The 19,190-nt window shown below is 36.2% G+C and overlaps 1 protein-coding gene across 1 annotated transcript in view; it reads left to right on the top strand.

Annotated features, from left to right (window-relative positions):
- The window catches only part of LOC146169849 (mediator of RNA polymerase II transcription subunit 23-like), a 38,166-nt gene that overhangs the window by 13,417 nt on the left and 5,559 nt on the right, over positions 1–19,190 (top strand). The window contains exons 16-32 of the mRNA XM_083389207.1: positions 281–455; positions 2,204–2,367; positions 4,178–4,312; positions 5,081–5,291; positions 5,897–6,016; positions 6,745–6,850; positions 7,458–7,595; positions 8,388–8,451; positions 9,932–10,102; positions 11,523–11,632; positions 12,881–13,004; positions 13,401–13,566; positions 14,467–14,539; positions 14,929–15,004; positions 15,212–15,353; positions 16,150–16,270; positions 16,741–16,826. Coding sequence (XP_083245333.1) covers positions 281–455; positions 2,204–2,367; positions 4,178–4,312; positions 5,081–5,291; positions 5,897–6,016; positions 6,745–6,850; positions 7,458–7,595; positions 8,388–8,451; positions 9,932–10,102; positions 11,523–11,632; positions 12,881–13,004; positions 13,401–13,566; positions 14,467–14,539; positions 14,929–15,004; positions 15,212–15,353; positions 16,150–16,270; positions 16,741–16,826 — 2,182 coding nt within the window. The remainder of the gene's footprint in view (positions 1–280; positions 456–2,203; positions 2,368–4,177; positions 4,313–5,080; positions 5,292–5,896; positions 6,017–6,744; positions 6,851–7,457; positions 7,596–8,387; positions 8,452–9,931; positions 10,103–11,522; positions 11,633–12,880; positions 13,005–13,400; positions 13,567–14,466; positions 14,540–14,928; positions 15,005–15,211; positions 15,354–16,149; positions 16,271–16,740; positions 16,827–19,190) is intronic.

Genomic DNA, 19,190 nt, shown 5'->3' with positions numbered 1-19,190 from the left:
TAAACACTTAATTTGTTAAAAAAGATTTACTTTTTTTTATTTTATATTCTAGGCTATTTCCACAATCGGAAAATCTTTCATAAATTAAAATTCATATGCACTACAACTTTATGCCGATTTCGTCTCAAATCGTGTTGCTTAAGAAAATACTGAATCAAAAATATCCATATAGTTAAATCTAAAATATTTACTCACATAAAATAAAAAATGTATCTAATTTGAAATTCTGTATCTATTTTAAAAATCTAAACCATTCATACATAGATTTCTCGTTTTTTAGACCAGGTTCTGCCGAAGGTTGCTGGCGAGTTCAACTGGCAGGTGTTGTACACTCTGCTTGAGATGATCAGCTACCGTATGCACCACATCCACACTGTATTCCGCACCCAACTGCTGGTTACACAACAGAAACTAGCGTCGATGTCACAAGTCAACCACAGACAGCTGCACTTCAGGTTGGGATGTACGATAATATCGGATCGGAGCCGATACTCGAATGCCAAGTAGTAGTATCTGTACTCGTCCGATACTAGGGTGGTATCGGTACAGATCCCATACCAAATAATATAGGGATGTACAAGTACAATAATATTGGATCAGAGCCGAAACCTGATGTCCAGTGCTAGATCGGTTCTCGTTCGATACTATGGTGGTATCGGCGCTGTTATGATACCAAATTAATATAGAAATTTCGGCCGTAATTTGCAAAACAGTAATAGTCACTAGGGATTTCCGATGCTATTTATTCTGATACCGATGCCTGATATTTTTGGATAAAAATACAGCGATCTAATCCGACGCCAAATGACGTCATTTCTATGCTCAAACAAGAATAATGGATACATAGAAACGATAAAGGTAGATTTTTTAGGTTGTTATACCACAACTTGCAAGAAATTTCTGTTACCGCCCGTTTTTAACCTCCCATTAACCTGAATCACTGCGTTGGAACGCAAATTAGGGCTAAAACTATAATAATTTGGTATCGGTACTGCACCAATACAACCCTAGTATCGGGAGTGACGATACTACCGCTTGACTAATCTCTGCCAGATATAGGCTAGCCGCTAGCTGCAGGGTTGTTCCCAAGCAAAAATTTACACTCGCCAGGACGAAATAACACTCGCCAAAAATATTTGGCGCCGTTTGCAAACTTCCGTCCTAGCGCGGTAATTTCTTGGGTTATCCTTAACCTGTCTTATGGTTTCTAAACGTAAACATTAGTTTTTATAAAAGTCTGGTCGTTTATTTCCAATGAAGCAGTAAACAATGTTTTGTTGCAATCTTTAGTTAAAAAATAACGCCATTTTTCTGAAAATGCTCGCGCTTGCACTCTCGTTTTTTTCGTATTTTTATTTTCTGTCCTTGAAGGACGTTTCACCGCAGGTTGCTTTACGCCACAAACAAAACCTCACATTTCACCTAACACCATAGTTACTGGTTGAACAGCAAATACTGACAAAATAGTCAAATTTACATCTAAACATTCATTCGAAAAGTTAACAACCACAAGCACCAGAGGTTCTACGCTGCGACGCCCTATAGTGGGTCATTTCAAATTCCCAAGGGTGTCCACAATGGTTCGGTTTGTATCTTAACATAATTCCCATAAAAAATATTTTTATCCCATAAAAAATATTATTTTTTAAGCTTTGTCTTGGTTGACCGCTATTAACTTAAAAAATTGCAACACATGCTTACGTAGACTAATTGTTAATTCTCAGCTGTAGTTACACAAGTAGGCGACACAAGATGACGTATTTTTGTTTAAAACGGGACAAAGAGTCTTTATTAAGAGCTTCGAAAGTGACTTCGATTAACCTTATTATTTGTGTAGTGTTGAATGTATTTGCGTCTTGGTGTTTAAGGAAATAACTGGCGCTAAGTAATATTTCGCTTAGTAGTGGTGCTTAACACAAGTTTTCCTACACAAACTAATTAAATTTCTCGCCGAAGCCACTCGCCAGTCGGGCGAGTGGGTGTCAATCAGCACTCGCCAGGAGCGATTTGCACTCGCATTGGCGAGCCGGCGAGTGCTTAAGCCCAACCCTGAGCTGATAAAGTTGTTTCCAGTATTTGGCATATAAAATGCCTTGTCCATTGTCTCTGCAGAAAACCAATACCTTACAACAATGTTCTTTTGGAACGTGGTCGTAAAAACGCTATATTTTAATCACCAATTTTAACCCTATCTAACCCGCAGGGTCGAGAGCACAGCGCTTCGTCTAATCATGGGCTTCGACAACCTGGACATCAACCCGCAGCTTGTCCGCTTGTTCAACGACCAAAAGCACATCGTATCTCCCAACTCCGAGGAGCTTAACAGAGTGCTTGTACTAACACTGGCCCGCGCCATTTACATCACTGGTAAGTGGGAAAAAGCGTCTCGTATGTTTAACGAAAAAAAAATGCGTTTGAATAGTTCCCGAAAATGTTTTGACGCCAGAGGGCCTGTTGCCTATAGTGGCTAATCCATGCGAAGGTTACTTCAAATTTGCAATATTGCGACATGCTTTTAGTATAATTTTTGTGTCCGGACCTTTTTAATGTAATTAGGTCACGCGTCTAAAGCTAATGCAAAACCAAAATCAAACGCAAAACGCCGTTTGTCGTTTCTTGTGTCTGGTGAACCGTAAACGCAGTACATTTTTTCTATCGCTATTCGTTCGGGTTGGCTGATCAGCAAGTGTGTGTTCGAGAATTGAAAACAATAAATCAAGCGGTTTTAGTTTTTTCACTAAAAACGTTGAGTTAGGCACAGCTGATGTTCTTTGCTGTTCCCTAACTGCGCTAATATCCGATTTTGGTTTAAATCTGTAAGATGTGCTTGTATTTTAGCTGACTTGGCACACAGCCAGGCGCAGTTGTTGCGCTAATAAAATAACACCCGGGAACAACGATCTTTGTTTAGTATTGCAGGTGGTGAAAGACGTGCTTGTAATTTAGCATACTCCCGTACGTGGATCTACCAAAATCAATGACACACATTTCACGGTCTTGGTTTAGTTTCTTGCCTGAAGTTAGCGATTGCATGAGAAACGGTTTTGCAGCTGGCGCCTGGCAGGATTGTTGACGACGCACGTGTTCGCTTTCTAAAGTTTCGATTTTGCTTGACGTTAATGGATGGTTTCTGATTATTTATTTATTTATTTATGACGTCATTACAATCACTAGTTTATGACGTTATACCCGTCACTATTTTATTACGTCATTAAGGTCAGACAGAAAAACGAGGAATTCCCTAAGTTGAAAATTCGTAACCCCCACTTTTTTTATTTCTGGATACGCCCCTCCGCCCCTGGACCCTTAAGTACATCACTAACTCCTCTAATAATTTCAACCCAAACTAATTTTCTGACCCCTTTAGGCCTTATTTTGACAAATTTAGGACTTTAGATGTTTCTGCTTTAGGTATGGTTGCTTTTTAACTCTTATTGTGTGTTTTCAACTAGACGCTGTAGATTTTTGAGTCTCATTTGTGATGTTTTCACTTTTCAGTATATAGTAGCACATAATATGCCTATACAAAAATTATATGTAGACTTTCCGCATAAGTTTTTGAGGACATTTTTATGTGATCAATGTACTATGTGAAACGAAATTCCCAATTTTTAATTGTACACTTCCATGTGATATTACTAGTTTATAATGATGTGAAATGAATATAGGCCATCACAAAGGTAGCTTAGTGTATGGTTGAATAAATTCACCCTTAGACATTATCTTCTTTCTGCTTGTTCACCGTGAACATAGTCTAATTTTTATTCTCTAATTCAGTAGTAATCAACGTGGTTCTGCGGCGCCCTAGTATGTCATTTCTAATTCTCAAGGGTGTCAATAGGTATTTGAGAATTTTTAAGAATCTGTTTTTTGCACAATTGATAAGCTTCTTGATACAACTATTTGTCTACGATTAGAGAACATTATATTAAATGACATTTCCCACATGTTTTAGGTTGGTCGTGTTTTCCGCTCCATTTATAGTCACATGTCAGTAAAGTACTCAACGAAACTTGCTGTCGGTGTGCCCAAAATCTATTTATTATTTTTGAGGGGTGGCGTAAGCCATAAAAGGTTGAAAATCACTGTTCTAATTGTTTCGTCAGTAATTCACACCACAACATTCAATTTTGATTGAAACCGCATTTTAAACGTTTTTGTTGTTTTTTGCTTTAAGGCGCTGAAACGATCTCGGGTTCGTGGTGTACCGATATTCTCAAGTCGATAATGGCCGCCACACCTCACAAGTGGCCCCAAAAAACATTGGCTTTTTTCCCAAGAAGCATGCAGGACTACTTTCAACAACACACTGGTAACTAAAGAACTTTTATGATGTATTGTTCCAAAGATACAAAAAACCTACTTAATATCTCGACTAGTTTTGAAAATTATCTAACAATACAGATGATAAGACTGCACGAAATCATTTCTTATTTTTTAAAGAAATATATCTTTTTATCCCATAAAATAAATATTTTGCCCCAAACAAGAATATTTCTTTTACATTTTATTGTCTGCGGAAGATTTGTTACATCGGAAAGTGTTTCAGCTTTATTTACGTCCTCAGTAAAATCTGAGGTACTTTTCGCAACTTTCGCAGAAACTAATTCTCCCTTCTATTTTATTCCCACAGTAAATCGGGCCTTGAATCGACACGTACTAGCTAGAAGCGTTACGGAAAATTCATCTTAAAAAGTGTACTGAAAGTTGTGTTTAAACGCACGTTTAAGCTTTTTTATATAGTTCCTTAAACGAATAGTTTTTATCAATTGTTAACATTTTCCACGTTCATTAAATCACATAAAATAAGATTGAAAGACAAAATCGGTAAGTTTAGTAAAGCTGACAGTTAGCTTTAGGCATAGAATTTGTAATAAAGATGACAATAATAGTGAAAATTTATCATATTACTTAAATTACCTCTCGGTATTCGGGACACATATTGTCGAATTTAAAACTATTAAATTGAATAAAATAAAAAGTCCCCATATAAAAAATAATTGAAAAGATCTTACATCTTTTCCAATTTTAAATCAAAATTAAATTTCATTTTCAATTTTAAATCAAAATTAAATTTCAGTCGAAGCCAGCAACAAGGCGGCGCTGCGGAGCAACGTCGAGGAAGAATATTCGAAATGGGAGGCTGTGCTCACCACCGGAGGCGTCACGGAGTCCAAGTACTCCGACTCTGACGTCATCTCTCACTTCACCTCCCCCAACCACCCCTACCTTATCTGTCTGCTGTGGAAGGCGCTCTTCGAGGGGAAGACCCTTTCAATTAAGGCTTACAAGTAAATAATTTGATTTTTTAAATATATGTCTAGTTTTTTTTAGCTTGGAAGTTGTAATCGCTCTGAAATTTTAAGAAGCAGCAACACCCTCTTATAAAAGACTAACTGCTAATTCTCTGCTCTATAGCTACACATTTCACAAGTATGCTATATATTGAGAAAACGTTAAGGTCTCTTTTGTAACATTGCTAAGAAAAAAAATACTGCTGCAAAGTAGATTTTTAAGCAAGTGCTTTATTTGTAATATTTAAGTGCAAAGTTCGACTATAGTGACCGGTAAAATTGTTTTGAGGATTCCTACAAAGTTTAATTGCGGAAAATCTCAAATAGGCTATATTTTTGAAAACCGACTCGGCCCCTCGAAACATCTACATAATTGCCCTTTTGTAAGCTGTTGTCACATTAGCCCAGATGTATCTTATTGCTTGTTTATGGTTAGATAAACCAGAACCCATTTCTTTACGTGGATCGGTGACGTTGTTTATATAGACTGGCCAAATATTTTTTTAGATTAGTCGCATATATTTTTTCATTTACCTCGCACGTTTTTTCCCATTTTGCTTCAAGTTAAGCTTCTAAAATCACATTTAAATTTAATTTTCCAGGATCCTGGAGAGGATCGGGGCATCGCAACTCTCCGCCCACGAGAGAACTTTTTCCGACTTCCTCATCACCGAGTTTTCACAAGGAGGAGGAGGCGATCACGTGAAGCCTTGCTTGCAGCTGTGAGTGTTCACGAAATGTATCACGAAAAATGCTTCATCCTATATTGGTAGCTTTTAGTTGTCATAAAATATCAATCCGAAGAAGTTATCAGAATGTTTTTGGTGGTAATTTTGTTATCAGAGATTTTCTTGTTTGAAAATATTTATAGAATATTTAAAATAAACCCAATATGTCATTTAAAAATATTTTTAACCACACTCCTTAAAGTACGACCCAATTTCCCCGACATAATGCCAGTTCAGGTGCCGAATCTATAAACAATTCCTAAAATATTGCGTATTCAATTATTTATATTAGTTTTAGGTTTACTAAAGTTTATTCTATTATTCGAAAGAAAATTCTGATCATATTGGTTTAACTACAAATATAAGACATTCCTAATAATTTTACAGTTTTTTTTTTCTTTTTAAACCTTTTCAAGTATGGAGCATAATGGTTGGAGGTTTTAGTAAGACGTAATAATGCTATCAAAGCCCATACAGACGTATCATTTTGAACATATCGATTAACTCTTTATGTTAAAAATTAATAAAGACCTATTCGAAACGCTTAAAATAATACCTACTTCTGTATGGGCTTTGATATTTGTATTACGTCTTTTAAACTAAAAATCCCAATTTAACGTTTGACAACTAAATTATTTTTTCTATTCGACCAAATGTACTGCAGTACTGGTGTTTAGACTTTAGCGTACTTATATTATTGACGTATTGTTTTGGTAACTAAGGTGCGCTGACTTGCTCCGTGACATGGTGTGGAAGTACAACATCATTTTTCTCGATCGTCTTATCTTGTGCCTTGCGCTGAGGTCAAGCGAAACCAGCGAGATTCAGGTAAAAAAGTAAGATTTATCAAGCCCCTACTTTTGGTAAAGCGCTTATCTATAAAGCTTGTCAGTACTAGAGTTGTCCGATACTTGACATTTTATTCCAATACCGATGCCCGATATTTTTGGCAAAAAGTATCGCGATTTGATCCGATACCAAATGACGTCATTGCTATGCTCAAACAAGCAAAATCGATGAAATTGAAACCTTCAGTGGTAATTTTGTTAAAGGTTTTTCACCAAAAAATTGATTTAACGCATAGAGGTTTAGTTAGCACCAGTTCTTAACCTTTGCTAATGAATCCGCTCCGAACTATTGAAAACTAAAAGGATGTCGCGTGTCACCTTTTGTAAATGAGGTTTGGATATATTTCAATCGCATTTACTGATGATGATAAAATGGGATATTTAAACGACTTTTTAAGATATGGTCGATTTGCTCGACCTATTTGGCTTTTACCTTAATTTTCACGATAATTTATTTATTTTTTAAAATCGACTATGAGTGGTTTTATTCCAAGTCGTTAATTGGCCAGGTGGTACGTTTTTTCATCTAATGCCAGATCACAAATTTATACGTGTTAATGTCGAACACATCTATGTTTTTTCCGCAGTGCGCGTTCTTCATCATTCAATACCTTCTAATCAAACCCGACTTTCGCAATCGAGTCCATCACCTCGTGCAGGAGATCGACAACATCGACCACTGGACGCAGAACGATTGGCACGCCAAGCACATCGCTTACCACCAGGTTAGTGGACAATGTCAACAACTGAACAATGAGCATATTAATGAAACCTCCGCACACATATGTATGTTAACGACTTATGTGTGTTGACAAAGCCCTTCTGAAGTTGCTTTTTTTACCAACGATTACGGCTTACGTATCATTAGTACACCGAAAGCCATCACAGACTCACCTAATCTGTCTTGCTTGCATCATTGATCGACAGATTAGGTGAGTCTGCGATGGCTTCGGCGTACCAATGTGAACAATGAACAATTGAACCTATATAGAGATTGTCCGATACTTCGTGTTTTAATATCGGGCAAAATTGCGGCCGTGTGATCGGATACCAAATGACGTCACTATTATGATCTAATACAGTGTTGCTACTAAGTCTTTGAATCTCTTTGAATTGATTTTCTTATTGAAAAGTGTTTAAAAAACTCTGTGTTTACAAAAGTATTTGGATTTATTTTTATGTCCAGCTTAAGAAATGTGTTAAAAAGTGCAGTTAAAAAAAACAGCTGAAAATGTTTTTTAATTCTGTTGAACATTGCATTTGTACTGTTTTGTTTTCGAATTATATTCAAAAATCGTTGACCGATCAAATGTTATGTCTTTAAAAACCTACTCTAATTTTGTATCTAAAAAGTCTTTGAATTGAATGTATTTTATTTATGTTTAGAAATTGTGTGGCAACTCTTTAATAATAGGGGTAATCAAACTGGCATTTTTATAATTTTGGTATTTGTTGTGGATCACACCAATTACTGGCTGTGGGTTCGCGATTTTATGTCTTTATTTTTATTTGCGCAGAAATTCCCGGAGATGCACTACTTCGAAGGTCTTGCAAAGCACTGCTATGGGGACGACGGAACAGGTAACGTATTTGTGCTCTTACTAGTTAAAACACGTGTAAATAGTGCTTTACTTAGTAAGAAACTAAATCTAGACCAAAAGTTAATTCTACTCAAATACTTTTTCTAAAATCTTAACGTTTTACTTGAAAGTAATTTCGCCCAGGCCTTACTAAAGTTGTGTCAATATGTCTTAAAATCTGTTAAGTTCTAACAATTTGTCCAAATTAAGTGCAAATCCAAAGATATTGTGTAAATAACTTCGATTTAAAGATCGATTTAAAAAAAGTACCAAACGAAATACCAAAAAAAATTAATTTGTTTTAGTTTCACCAGTCTCAAAGTCATGTCCTCAAGACAAAATGCTAGTTGTACCGATTGCCTGAAAATGACTCTAATCCCCAAAACTAAAGGGTTAAGGCAGGGGTTCTCCGATTTTTCCATGTGACGCATTTGTAAAAAATTATTCTTATTTTTGCTAAAAAAATGCTTGCAACACACACCGATTGGGATTTTAATATTTTGATTTATTTGTTTGTTTGTAACAGAAAATTCAATCAATTGCAGTAGTTTCTTGTGACATTGATTACGAATGCTCATGTCACGGAAAAATGTATATTTGCAAAACATTGTATTGCCGCATTTGAGTTTAGATACGGAATTATTGTGAGAGGCCCTTAATAAATTGAAACGACTCACAAGGGTAGCTTGAGAACTGCTGGTTAAAGAAAAGCAATTTACCTCCAAATGACAAAAACTCGAAAACGTTTTTTTCCAAAAATAGGTTAATTCCTTGAAAAGCTTTTAAAACAATAGCTTAACTGTGTTTAAGGTATTACAAAATAATGACAATGAAAGGCGTATTTTCAAACTAGAGGAGAAACTATTGTGTGGGCACTGGGCAGGGTAACCAGCAATTGGGGTATTAGCATTTATGGCTTAAGTTGGACAATAACATTTATTGCTAGAAATGGTCTTTTAGAATTTAGATGGTTGATCGAGTTAAATAATGATAATGAGTTTTAATTATGTTTTTTTTTTTTGAACTTTTGCAATTTTGATTTCTAGCAACAAAACAACATATTGCAGGTATCACGCCATCTTTATAGTACATTTCTAATTCGAAAGTGCCCTATTTAACCTCCAGGGGACGCCTAAGTCATAAGCTTAAGCAAGTGGTTTTCAAACGGGGTGCCGCGGCCCTCTAGGATGCCAATTTTAACCCTCAAGGGGGCCGAGAGATATTTCAAATTCTGTAAGATTCCAATTTTTGCTCTATTGGTAAGCTTCGTGATACAATTTTTTGTTAACGATAAAAGTCCAAAAAATTAAATAGGTTTGTTTAACCTTGTTGCACAGTTAATGTGCTGTTGCAATTTCGTTTCCACTCAGCAAAAAACGATGCCGCGAACTATTTATAATTTCTCTAGGGTGCCGCACGCCAAAAAAGGTTGCGTAACACTGGCTTAAGCAATTACAACACTTACCCCCTTTTTACCCCAGGGGACGCCCCCTCCCTGCCCCAGCCCACCTACCTTCCCACCTACTTCAGCAACATTGCCCTCCGCTTTCTCCCCGTACTTGATGTCGTCATCCACCGATGCCTTGAGCTCCTTCCCAATAAATCGCTCGAGATTCTGCTCGACCACGTTGGACAACTCTACAAGTTCCACGGTACGTGGTTGTGTTTGCTTATAGTTTTGGAGGCCACAATTTTGCAGCATAATGGTTGTAGGTTGTGGCAGGGGCGTATCCAGAAATCCAAAAAAGGGGGGGGGTCGAATTTTCAACTTAGGGAATTCCCCGTTTGTCCGTCTGACGTTAATGCCGTCATAATATAGCGGCGGATATGACGTCATGAAATAGCGATTGTAATGACGTCATATGCCTTGCATGGCGCAACGGTAAAGAAGCGCTGATCTATTTCCAAAGACACCGTCAAAACGTAAACAAAGCGGACGTAGGAAAGTATAGTTTGTCAAAGAGGCGATGGGCGGATCCGGCCCGCAGGCCGTAGGTTGCCGACCCCTGTCTCACACCGACATTTGATATTAACGCGGACAGCTAACAGCGAGAAACATCAGCACCGCCCTAACTCGACGTTTTTAGCGAGAAAAAGGCGGAGACCGCTTGATTTATTGTTGCTGATTGTCGAACACACACTTGCTGATCAGCCAACCCGAACGAATAACGAAAGGCGAAAGAGAAAAACTATCTAGCGTTTACGGTCGACCAAACAAAAAAAGAAAAACGGCGTTTTTCCTTTGATTTTAATTTCGCATTAGCTTAAGACGCGTGACCTAATTACATTAAAAACATTGCCGCTTAGAACGGTGTGTAAAACCCTGACAAAATCGTACAAAAAACGATAATGTCACTTACAAAAAGGGGGGGGGGTCCGAAAGCCCCCCCCCCCCTGGATACGCCACTGGGTTGTGGTAAGACGCAATGAAAATATCAAAGCCCATACAGCAAAAGGTATTATTTTGAACAATTCGATTAACTCTTTTTTTTATTTATTTTCAACATCAAATGAATAAAGAGTTATTCGAAACGTTCAAAATGCTACCTCATTCTGTATGGGCTTTGAAATCTTTACTACGACTTTATTAATTAATTAGTAGTTTTATGATTGAGATTTCTTTTTATGTGCGACCTATTAAGTATTACTAACGTACTGACAGCTAAATGACCTCTTTTCATCCATGTCTCGATGTAGCGTTTGAATTCATTTGTCGTTATTTCACAATATTTTTTTTAATTGTTGATACTGCGTGATTTGAAGTTCCCTTCCGATTGGGTAAAATAAACTAATCAAGTTTATTTTTAAAATCATTTACCAAAGGTATACGCTGGGCTGTTTCAGTTTTGTAATACTGCAAATTCAGCCACACTTTTTTACAGCGTTCTGGTAAATTTATGCAGCAATCCATACAGATAGGTGTAATTTTATTTATTCTATCGAATTAGTGATGTATTTATTAATATTAAATTTCGCGTTAACTGCATTTCAAGTATTTTATAATGACTCCTCTGCTCTTCAATTATTTCTGTGTCTTTTATTATTGCAATTTATTGTTGTTTTGCTTTGCAGACAAGCCCATTACCTTCCTGTTCAACACTCTGCATTATTACGAGGCGAAACTACGCGACAGCCCTCCACTGAAGAAGAAAATCGTGTCCACTATCATAGGAGCCATAACGGTGATTTAAAACCACCCTATTTTTTTTGCTGTTTAAGACCTCTAGTTCATTAAATAGAATAGCACACATGATATCTGTGTTTAAAAATTTTGTGATCATTCGAATATCACCACTTTACTAACTGAGCTACGCATTATTAGTGGTATAGCACTGTTGCCTGCTGCATCCTGTTCGTGAGACTATAGTCTATAGTGAGATTCTTACCGGATAAAAACATTCTCGGGCCGTTGCTCCATCAGCTTAAACAGGATTGCCGCAAAATCTTTGTATTTGAATTGATCAATAAAGTTTTAGAAGAGCCATATTTTTTCAAAGGTCTTTGAATATATTTGCGTATTGAAAAGTCTTTGAAAAACACGTTTTTCTAAAAGTTATTAAATAGTCTTTGAATTCGTTTTGTGTCCACCTTAAGTCTTGTGTTTACAAAGTGCCGGTAAAAATTAAAAAATATTTAAAATTGTGTCGGCCATGACATTTATGTTGTTTTGTTTTCTAATTTTTGGCAGACAACATGAAGCGATCAAATTTTAGGTCTTAAAAACCTTGAAATTTTCTCTAAAAAGTCTTTATATGTCCTAATTTTTGTTATGTGGTAACCCTGTCCAATCAATTCCATTTAAAATATCGCACAAAGTTTTCGCCTGAAAATAAAATGCGACTAGTATTTTTCTGTCAGTACCCTCCTGAAAACACAGGTTGGTTTGTTTAGCTTTAGGACAGGGGTTCTTAAACTAAGGTCCATAGACCCCTTAGGGGTCCGTGAACTAGTTTTAGGGGGTCCGCGAAGGCCAAATTGAAATATTAGTATATATTTAGAAAGAAATAAATTTTTCTAAGGAAAGAGTTTAATCAAAAATAAAACATTTTTGCACTGAATGTCTCTGTTTCTATTTTCCTTTTTGCATTTTGTGGACCTAAAACTGCGGATTTCTACAGTCTATTTGTATTGTGACGTCAATTCATGACGTCATTTTATTAAAATTCCTTGTTACCGTGGTCCACGTGAAGCAAAAACAAATTTTGGGGGTCCGCGGTGAAAAAAGTTTAAGAACCCCTGTCCTAAAGCTAAACAAGAACAAGCCTAGCGACTCGGCTCTCTCGCAGTCTTTAAATACCTGCAAATTTTCTCTGAAAGTCTTTCAATGTCTAAATTTTTTGCATAAAATTATGTGTCAACCTGTTGAATCAATTCCACTTAAAATACCGTACAAAGTTTTTGCCTGTAAACACAAGTTACTTTTTGTATAGGAGAACAAGCCAAGCGACTGGGCACTTTCGCAGGAATATCTCAACTACTGCCTGCACACGGATGACACCCAGTGGCAGCCCTCCAGTGATTATTATTGCAACATGGTCAAGCGTCTTGTCGACAATATCCTTTGAAGTTTGCAAAATTGTTGTTTAATGCACCGTTAGTATTAGTGCGTTGGGGGCGTATAAAAAACTCATTTGTACTGACGGTCAAAAAAACTCATTTGTACTGACGGTCAAAAAACTCACTCGTACCAACGGTAAAAAAAATATTTGTACTAATGGTAAAAAAAATTCATTTCTACTTACGATAATGTATACACCCTATAAAAAGAACAACCCTTAATAAACTTCCGAGTGCGATTTATTGGCCTGTTTAAATATGAAGTAATGTGCGTGCTGTATTTTAACTAAGCAGCAACAGACCCAAAAATCGCTGATTTAAGCAAATGTTTTTTAGTCGGCTAAAAATCAGTTTCCCTTAACCCTTGACTGATCTTTGACCTCCTGACCTCACGTATCGACGGAAAGAAGCCGCCACCGTTTGCGTCACGTGACTGGCGCTTTAACGAGTTCCCGAACGCTTGTGCGCATGCGCTGCAGGTCACTTGCGTCGAGGCAATGGCGCTCCCAGCGGCCGGCGAGACGGTCGGACAAGCGCTAATGGACGTAGTGCTCAAATCGTGAGTTTTTGCTTTTTTTACGAAGAAGAGCGGATTGTTTTGGCGTGATTTTAGAATATACTGGTGGACTGCTTGTTAAAGTTCTGAGATTTCTAGCTGCCAATTTTGCTTGTAAACAACCGTTTTTGCTGGCTGTAGCAGTGAATATGTGATGGAAATCACCTTGACCCACAAATGTCGACGTTAATTCCGGATCAGTAACAGCAGAATCGTCTAACAAAGCTAGCAATTCAGGTCAAACACTATTAAATGAATTGAATGGCTAGCATTGTTGGAGTATTCTGCTATTTTTGACTGATTATATTTTTCCAATTGGAAATCATGTCAGCATGTATTAGGCAGCAATACCGGGTTTATTGTGTGTAGATAAAGATTTTTTTATTTTTAGGAATGATCATTTTGTCTATAATAGAATAATATGAGAATTTCCACTTGGTTTTTAAAACGAAATAAAATCAGAGTCACAATCATTTCTGTTATTAAGCTACGCAAAGGGGTGGAAAAAGTACACAACTTGGCTAAAAATATTGCAAATTTTTGCAATGATTCTTTTTTTAATAGCGTTATCATTAAAAAAATTATGCTTGATTTCAATTACCACTTAAAAAAATATGACTTGTTTTAACAAATAAATAAACAAAACTATAACGACCTATTAAGTTGATCTCAGATAAACAAAAAAACTTAAAACAATTAGAAACTAATGCTACTTTTGCTTCTCGGTGGTCAAAGATAGCATCATATTTCATTGTTCAAAATTACCCTTTAAATATTTTAAATTCCCCTTTTGGAGGTAATTACCTACTGTATTGTAAGCTTTCCATGGTGCGTTAACGTTTTTTGTGTCAAATATTTGTTATTTCTCTCTGGCGCCCCCTTAACCGCGTTCTTTCCTCGTAGGCAGCCAACCGTGAACAAAAGCGATGTGTTCGCCTGGATGAACTCGGTCGCGCTTATTCTTACGTCACTTCCGGTAAGAAAGAAGTGTTTTAGATTTTTTGCGCTTTTATTTATATTTCGCCTTTTAACAATGAAGTAATTTTTTTTGTTGATGTTGCGTGTTTTGAATTTCTCTTCCGATTTGCTATTTTTTGAGATCAATTGTTATTTTGTTAAATCAATTGACGCGTTGGATTGCTTTCAGTGAATTTGTATGATTTCTACCCTTTTTTTACAATACTTCAAAAATTCAGCCGTTCAACGTTTTATTTTTTACAGCTTTGTGGTAAGTTTGTTCCGTAATTCATGCAGATAAATTTAGGATTACTTTTCTATCGAACAATTAACTTAATTATTATTAGCGAATGTTTTAGTGTCAATTGGCCTTCTTGTTTATCGTAACTGTTTCTTTGTTTTCTACAGGAAGTTTACTGGAAACCTTTACACAAAAGCATTTTGAGGATGATTCGATGCGAAACGCTCACCACCAAAATCGAAAGTACGACTTCTATCTATAGCAATATTCTGTTTGTCGCAACTTCTGTTAAAACTTTTTAAAGTCTTTGGTTAACCATTAACTAACGCGTCGTTTTTTTATTCTACTTGCAACACATTGCCATTATGAGTGTGTAAAAAACGAATGCGATAGAAAAAGGGGGAGATAGTTCTTAAGCAGCCCTTTAATTTTACAGTTGTTTTCTTGTAGAGGGCGCCACCTACCCGTATCACATCCTGAGCTTTTCCAACCAGCAGATGTCGCTAAGTGACCTTCCCTGCACTAGATTGCTCGCCCTAACTCACATCGTGTGGCATCACATGAGCATCGGACAACTATCACTTGTCTCACAGTAAGGAGAAAGCTAGAACTAATAACATAGATATATCTCCATCAGTTTTATATATTCTCTTGGGGATAGAGCTAGAACTAAAAACATAGATTTATCTCCATAAAGTTTTTTATTTTCTCTAAAAGGTTAAAGCTAGAACTAGAAACTATAATTATCTCCCTAAAGTTTCTCCTCTTAACGATAAAGCTAGAATTAATAAAATAGATTCATCTCCATGAAGTTAATTTCAAAAAGTTCCCCAACTAAGAAATTTTTTTATTGTAAAGAAAACGCTATAATATTTTCATAGTATAATGTCGGCAAAAATTTCGGTCCGAATTAACCGCTATCGTTATATTTAGCGATTCCGATATTATCGGTAAAACCGACACATCGGTCTATCTCTAGTAATAACATCGATTTATCTCCCTAAGCATTATTTAACTTGATTGTGGCAAAGTAAACTCTTATGTAGTTTTATTGCTTTGGTGATGCCATCTGTTGTAACATAAAAATGGTTTATGAGTAGTGATCAGGTACCTTTGTCATTGCTTAAAACTTTGTTTAGCAAAAGGGCTGAGTAAATCGACATCATCTTGATAAAGTTGTTTCGAATGATACAACTGTGTATCGAAACTACTTAATCAAGATAATGCCGATCTGCACGACCTTTTTGACTTTGATATGCATTATTATCAAGCTACATTACAGAACCGTGCGTAGTGTACACTAAACAAAATACTGCAGGACAATCTACATGTATTTTTGCATTATTTATTAATTAAACGAAAAATAATCATGGTTAATTGATTGTCAGGTTCTTAAAGGACGAGATTCGGCCGATAGTTGAGACCGAACTCCAAATGTTGTTCGTCTTCCATCTGATTGGTCCTTACATTCCAAGATTCCAACTTGAGCGCACTCGATGCATGATGGACGTGAGTATACGGAAGTCAAGTCAATTTGAAATGACTTATTTCTCAGTAAAATCATTTTTTTAGTCTCAGTCAAATCGTTTTAAATTAAGGTAAGTCCTAGTTAAGTCAATTTTAAATAACTTAAGTCGCAGTCAAGTCATTTTAAAAAAAACCTTAAGTCCAAGTCAAGTGATTTATAAATTAACTTAAGTTCAGGTCAAGTCTTTTAGAATAAATAATTAGTCAAGTCCCAGTAAAGGCGTTGTTTGAGAAAGTAAATTCCAAGTCAAGTTGTTATAAAAGTTCAACGTTATTTTCAACATCAATCTGAAAAATGAATGAAGACTTATTCGAAACGTTCAAAATGCTACCTACTTCTGTATGGACTTTGTACTCTTGCTAAATTCAATGTAATTTCGGAAACTGGAATACCTTAGCGAAGCGCCAGGGGCTGAACTTTGCCTAAAATAACTAATCTTTGCTGTTTGCAGGTGGCCCTCGTGTTGTACGAGATTCTACTTCGCGTCAGTCAGCACGGAGATGAGATTGTATTCGTGGATGAAATCGCAGACTTTCTGTATCCTTTTTGCAATATTTTTTATCGGCCTTGTTTAATTTTTTTTCAGATCGACCTTTTAAGGGCGTGTCTAAAGACTTTTTATTCCAGATGTCTGGTAAAACAAATCTGATTATTATTTTTTTTTTCTTATATCCTTTTCATTTTTAGTTTGGATGTTCCCCTTTCGATCTTAAAATAATGGCAAAAATTACGAAGCTTCACTTTTTGCTAAATGTAAATATAGCGAGTCCAGTGCAGTCAAAGGTATTTGCTATTTTTAAAGCGAATTGCTGGTCAATATTTACAAAATCGATTCTGCATACAACTTCAAGTACGTCTTAAATATAAATATCATTTTTCTGTCGTTTATTTTGCTGCCACAATTCTTGAATCCCTGGGGGTCCGTGGAGTTTTTTTTTATTATTAAGGGTCTGCACAACATCATTTTATAGGTTGATCAGTTATTAGTCGGGAGAAATTTTCCTATTGAAAATAATAATTTTAATAATAATTAATTAATCGTTTGGCAGGATGTGTACAACAGATATTGTTAGTTTGAGTACAATAACTGAATGTTAATCTTACTATTGAACCGTAAATTTTTTTTCTTTTGATGTTTTAAACTTTAGAGCGGACCGCCATTATTTCAAAGGAGCATAAGTTTTGCAATGTGAAAAATTTGGAGAACCACTGTCTAAATGCGTTAAGAATACATTAAACTTTGCTAAAAAATAGGTATTCCGTCAACATAGTTACAAGACTTAAAAAGCAGATTCAGAAATCAGTTTTGTGATACGTAATTTCAGTGTTAAAGTAATAGTCATCCAATTCTGTTGGGCTTTTTATATTCCTTAATCTTACAACAACCTTCAAACATTACGCCAGTGCTTTTCAACCCGTTGGTACGCACTTGTGCGGATGAAAAAAGTTGTAATGCGGATGACTAACGTCGTGCGGATAAATGTGCGGATAAAACTGGTGCATTTTATTATGTGTAATACAGTAATCAAATAAGCTGGTGCGCCCACTTATACGTTACAGACACAGTGATATAGTCTCGTATAGTGGTTCATTGCAGCTTAAGCTATCTATTTTATATCGGTTAAGGATTAGGTACACGGTTTTAATACACAAACCCTTTCATTGTTATTTCACAAATTAAACTAAAGGTTGCAAACTTACTGAGCTTGTTTCGTGCTGATGGAAATTTTCCGAAATAAAAAAGTGCGGATGGAAATTGTAAAGGTTGAAAAGCACTGCATTACGCCCTTGGTTTAGTTATATTTAATATAATTATACCCCCGGAAAAACGCGCAAACGACCACCAACGCCATTGCTTTGTCCGCAGCAAGTTGTATGGAAAAGCACCTTGCTTAGCAATCTATTATTAACGCCGCCGCATACGACACTACGGAAGCCACACGCTCTCAATTAATCACTTTTTTATTTATACCGCGTGGTGGACACGTTTCCTCTGCTATCGTCTCTATTTCGGGACAGTGTCTCTGCTGTAAAAGCTGAACATTGTCTTTTTTTTTTGAATGGCCTCGTAGTCAAAATAACAGATCAGGCAAAAATCGTGTTTGGGAAAAGTAGATTCCTATTCCTTTTTCAAATGGTCCAACTGACTCTAAAAAGCCATTTTTGGCATTTGTTGGGGTGGCTGGGCTGCTATAAAATCACGCTTTTTTGCCTCGAGGTCGCTTCACTTTAAAAAGTTGGGTATATGTTTCCACCATTGTGCTTTCAAAGCTGAACCCTCGTTTTTTTTATTATCTCGAAGTATAAAAAAAATGATAAAATCGAAAAAACGTGTCTGGGAAACATACTGCCGGCTTCTTTTTTCAAACGTTCAGACTGATGGTTGAAAAGCCATTTTGGCATCGCTTTAGGTGACTAGCCTTCTATAAAATCATACTTTTGCCTCGAGGTCGTTTAACTTTAAAAAGTTGGGTATATTTTATAACCTTTCTGCTGTTAAAAAAAGCTAAACACACGTTTTTTTTAATTGCCATATAGTCGTAATGATAGAGAAGGCAAACTAACGTGTTAAGGAGAAGTAGACCCATGTCCCTTTATTAAGTATTAAACTGACCTTTTTGAAATCTGACTGACTTCCTTTTCAAACCACCTTTTTGTGTCTTTCTAAACCCGAACCATTTTTTTGGCCACGTTGACAGTAGCATTACAAATTTTAAAGAGTTGAATATTTTAGGGTTCATAGGTCTAGGTGGCCCTTGAATTTAAAGGAAGTTTTAGGACGAATTAGATCATATATTTCGACCTTGTGAAAAAACTTGTGTTTTTTAAGTTTATTGTGTAATCCTTGGCGTGACTGTCCTACACCGTATTTAATCCCGCATACTAAACTATAGGTCTTTC

Source organism: Ascidiella aspersa, chromosome 1 (assembly GCF_963924565.1).
Source record: "Ascidiella aspersa chromosome 1, kaAscAspe10.2, whole genome shotgun sequence".
Lineage (NCBI taxonomy): Eukaryota > Metazoa > Chordata > Ascidiacea > Phlebobranchia > Ascidiidae > Ascidiella > Ascidiella aspersa.
The sequence above is the reverse complement of the archived record's forward strand: the minus strand, read 5'-3'. Positions and strand labels throughout refer to the sequence as shown.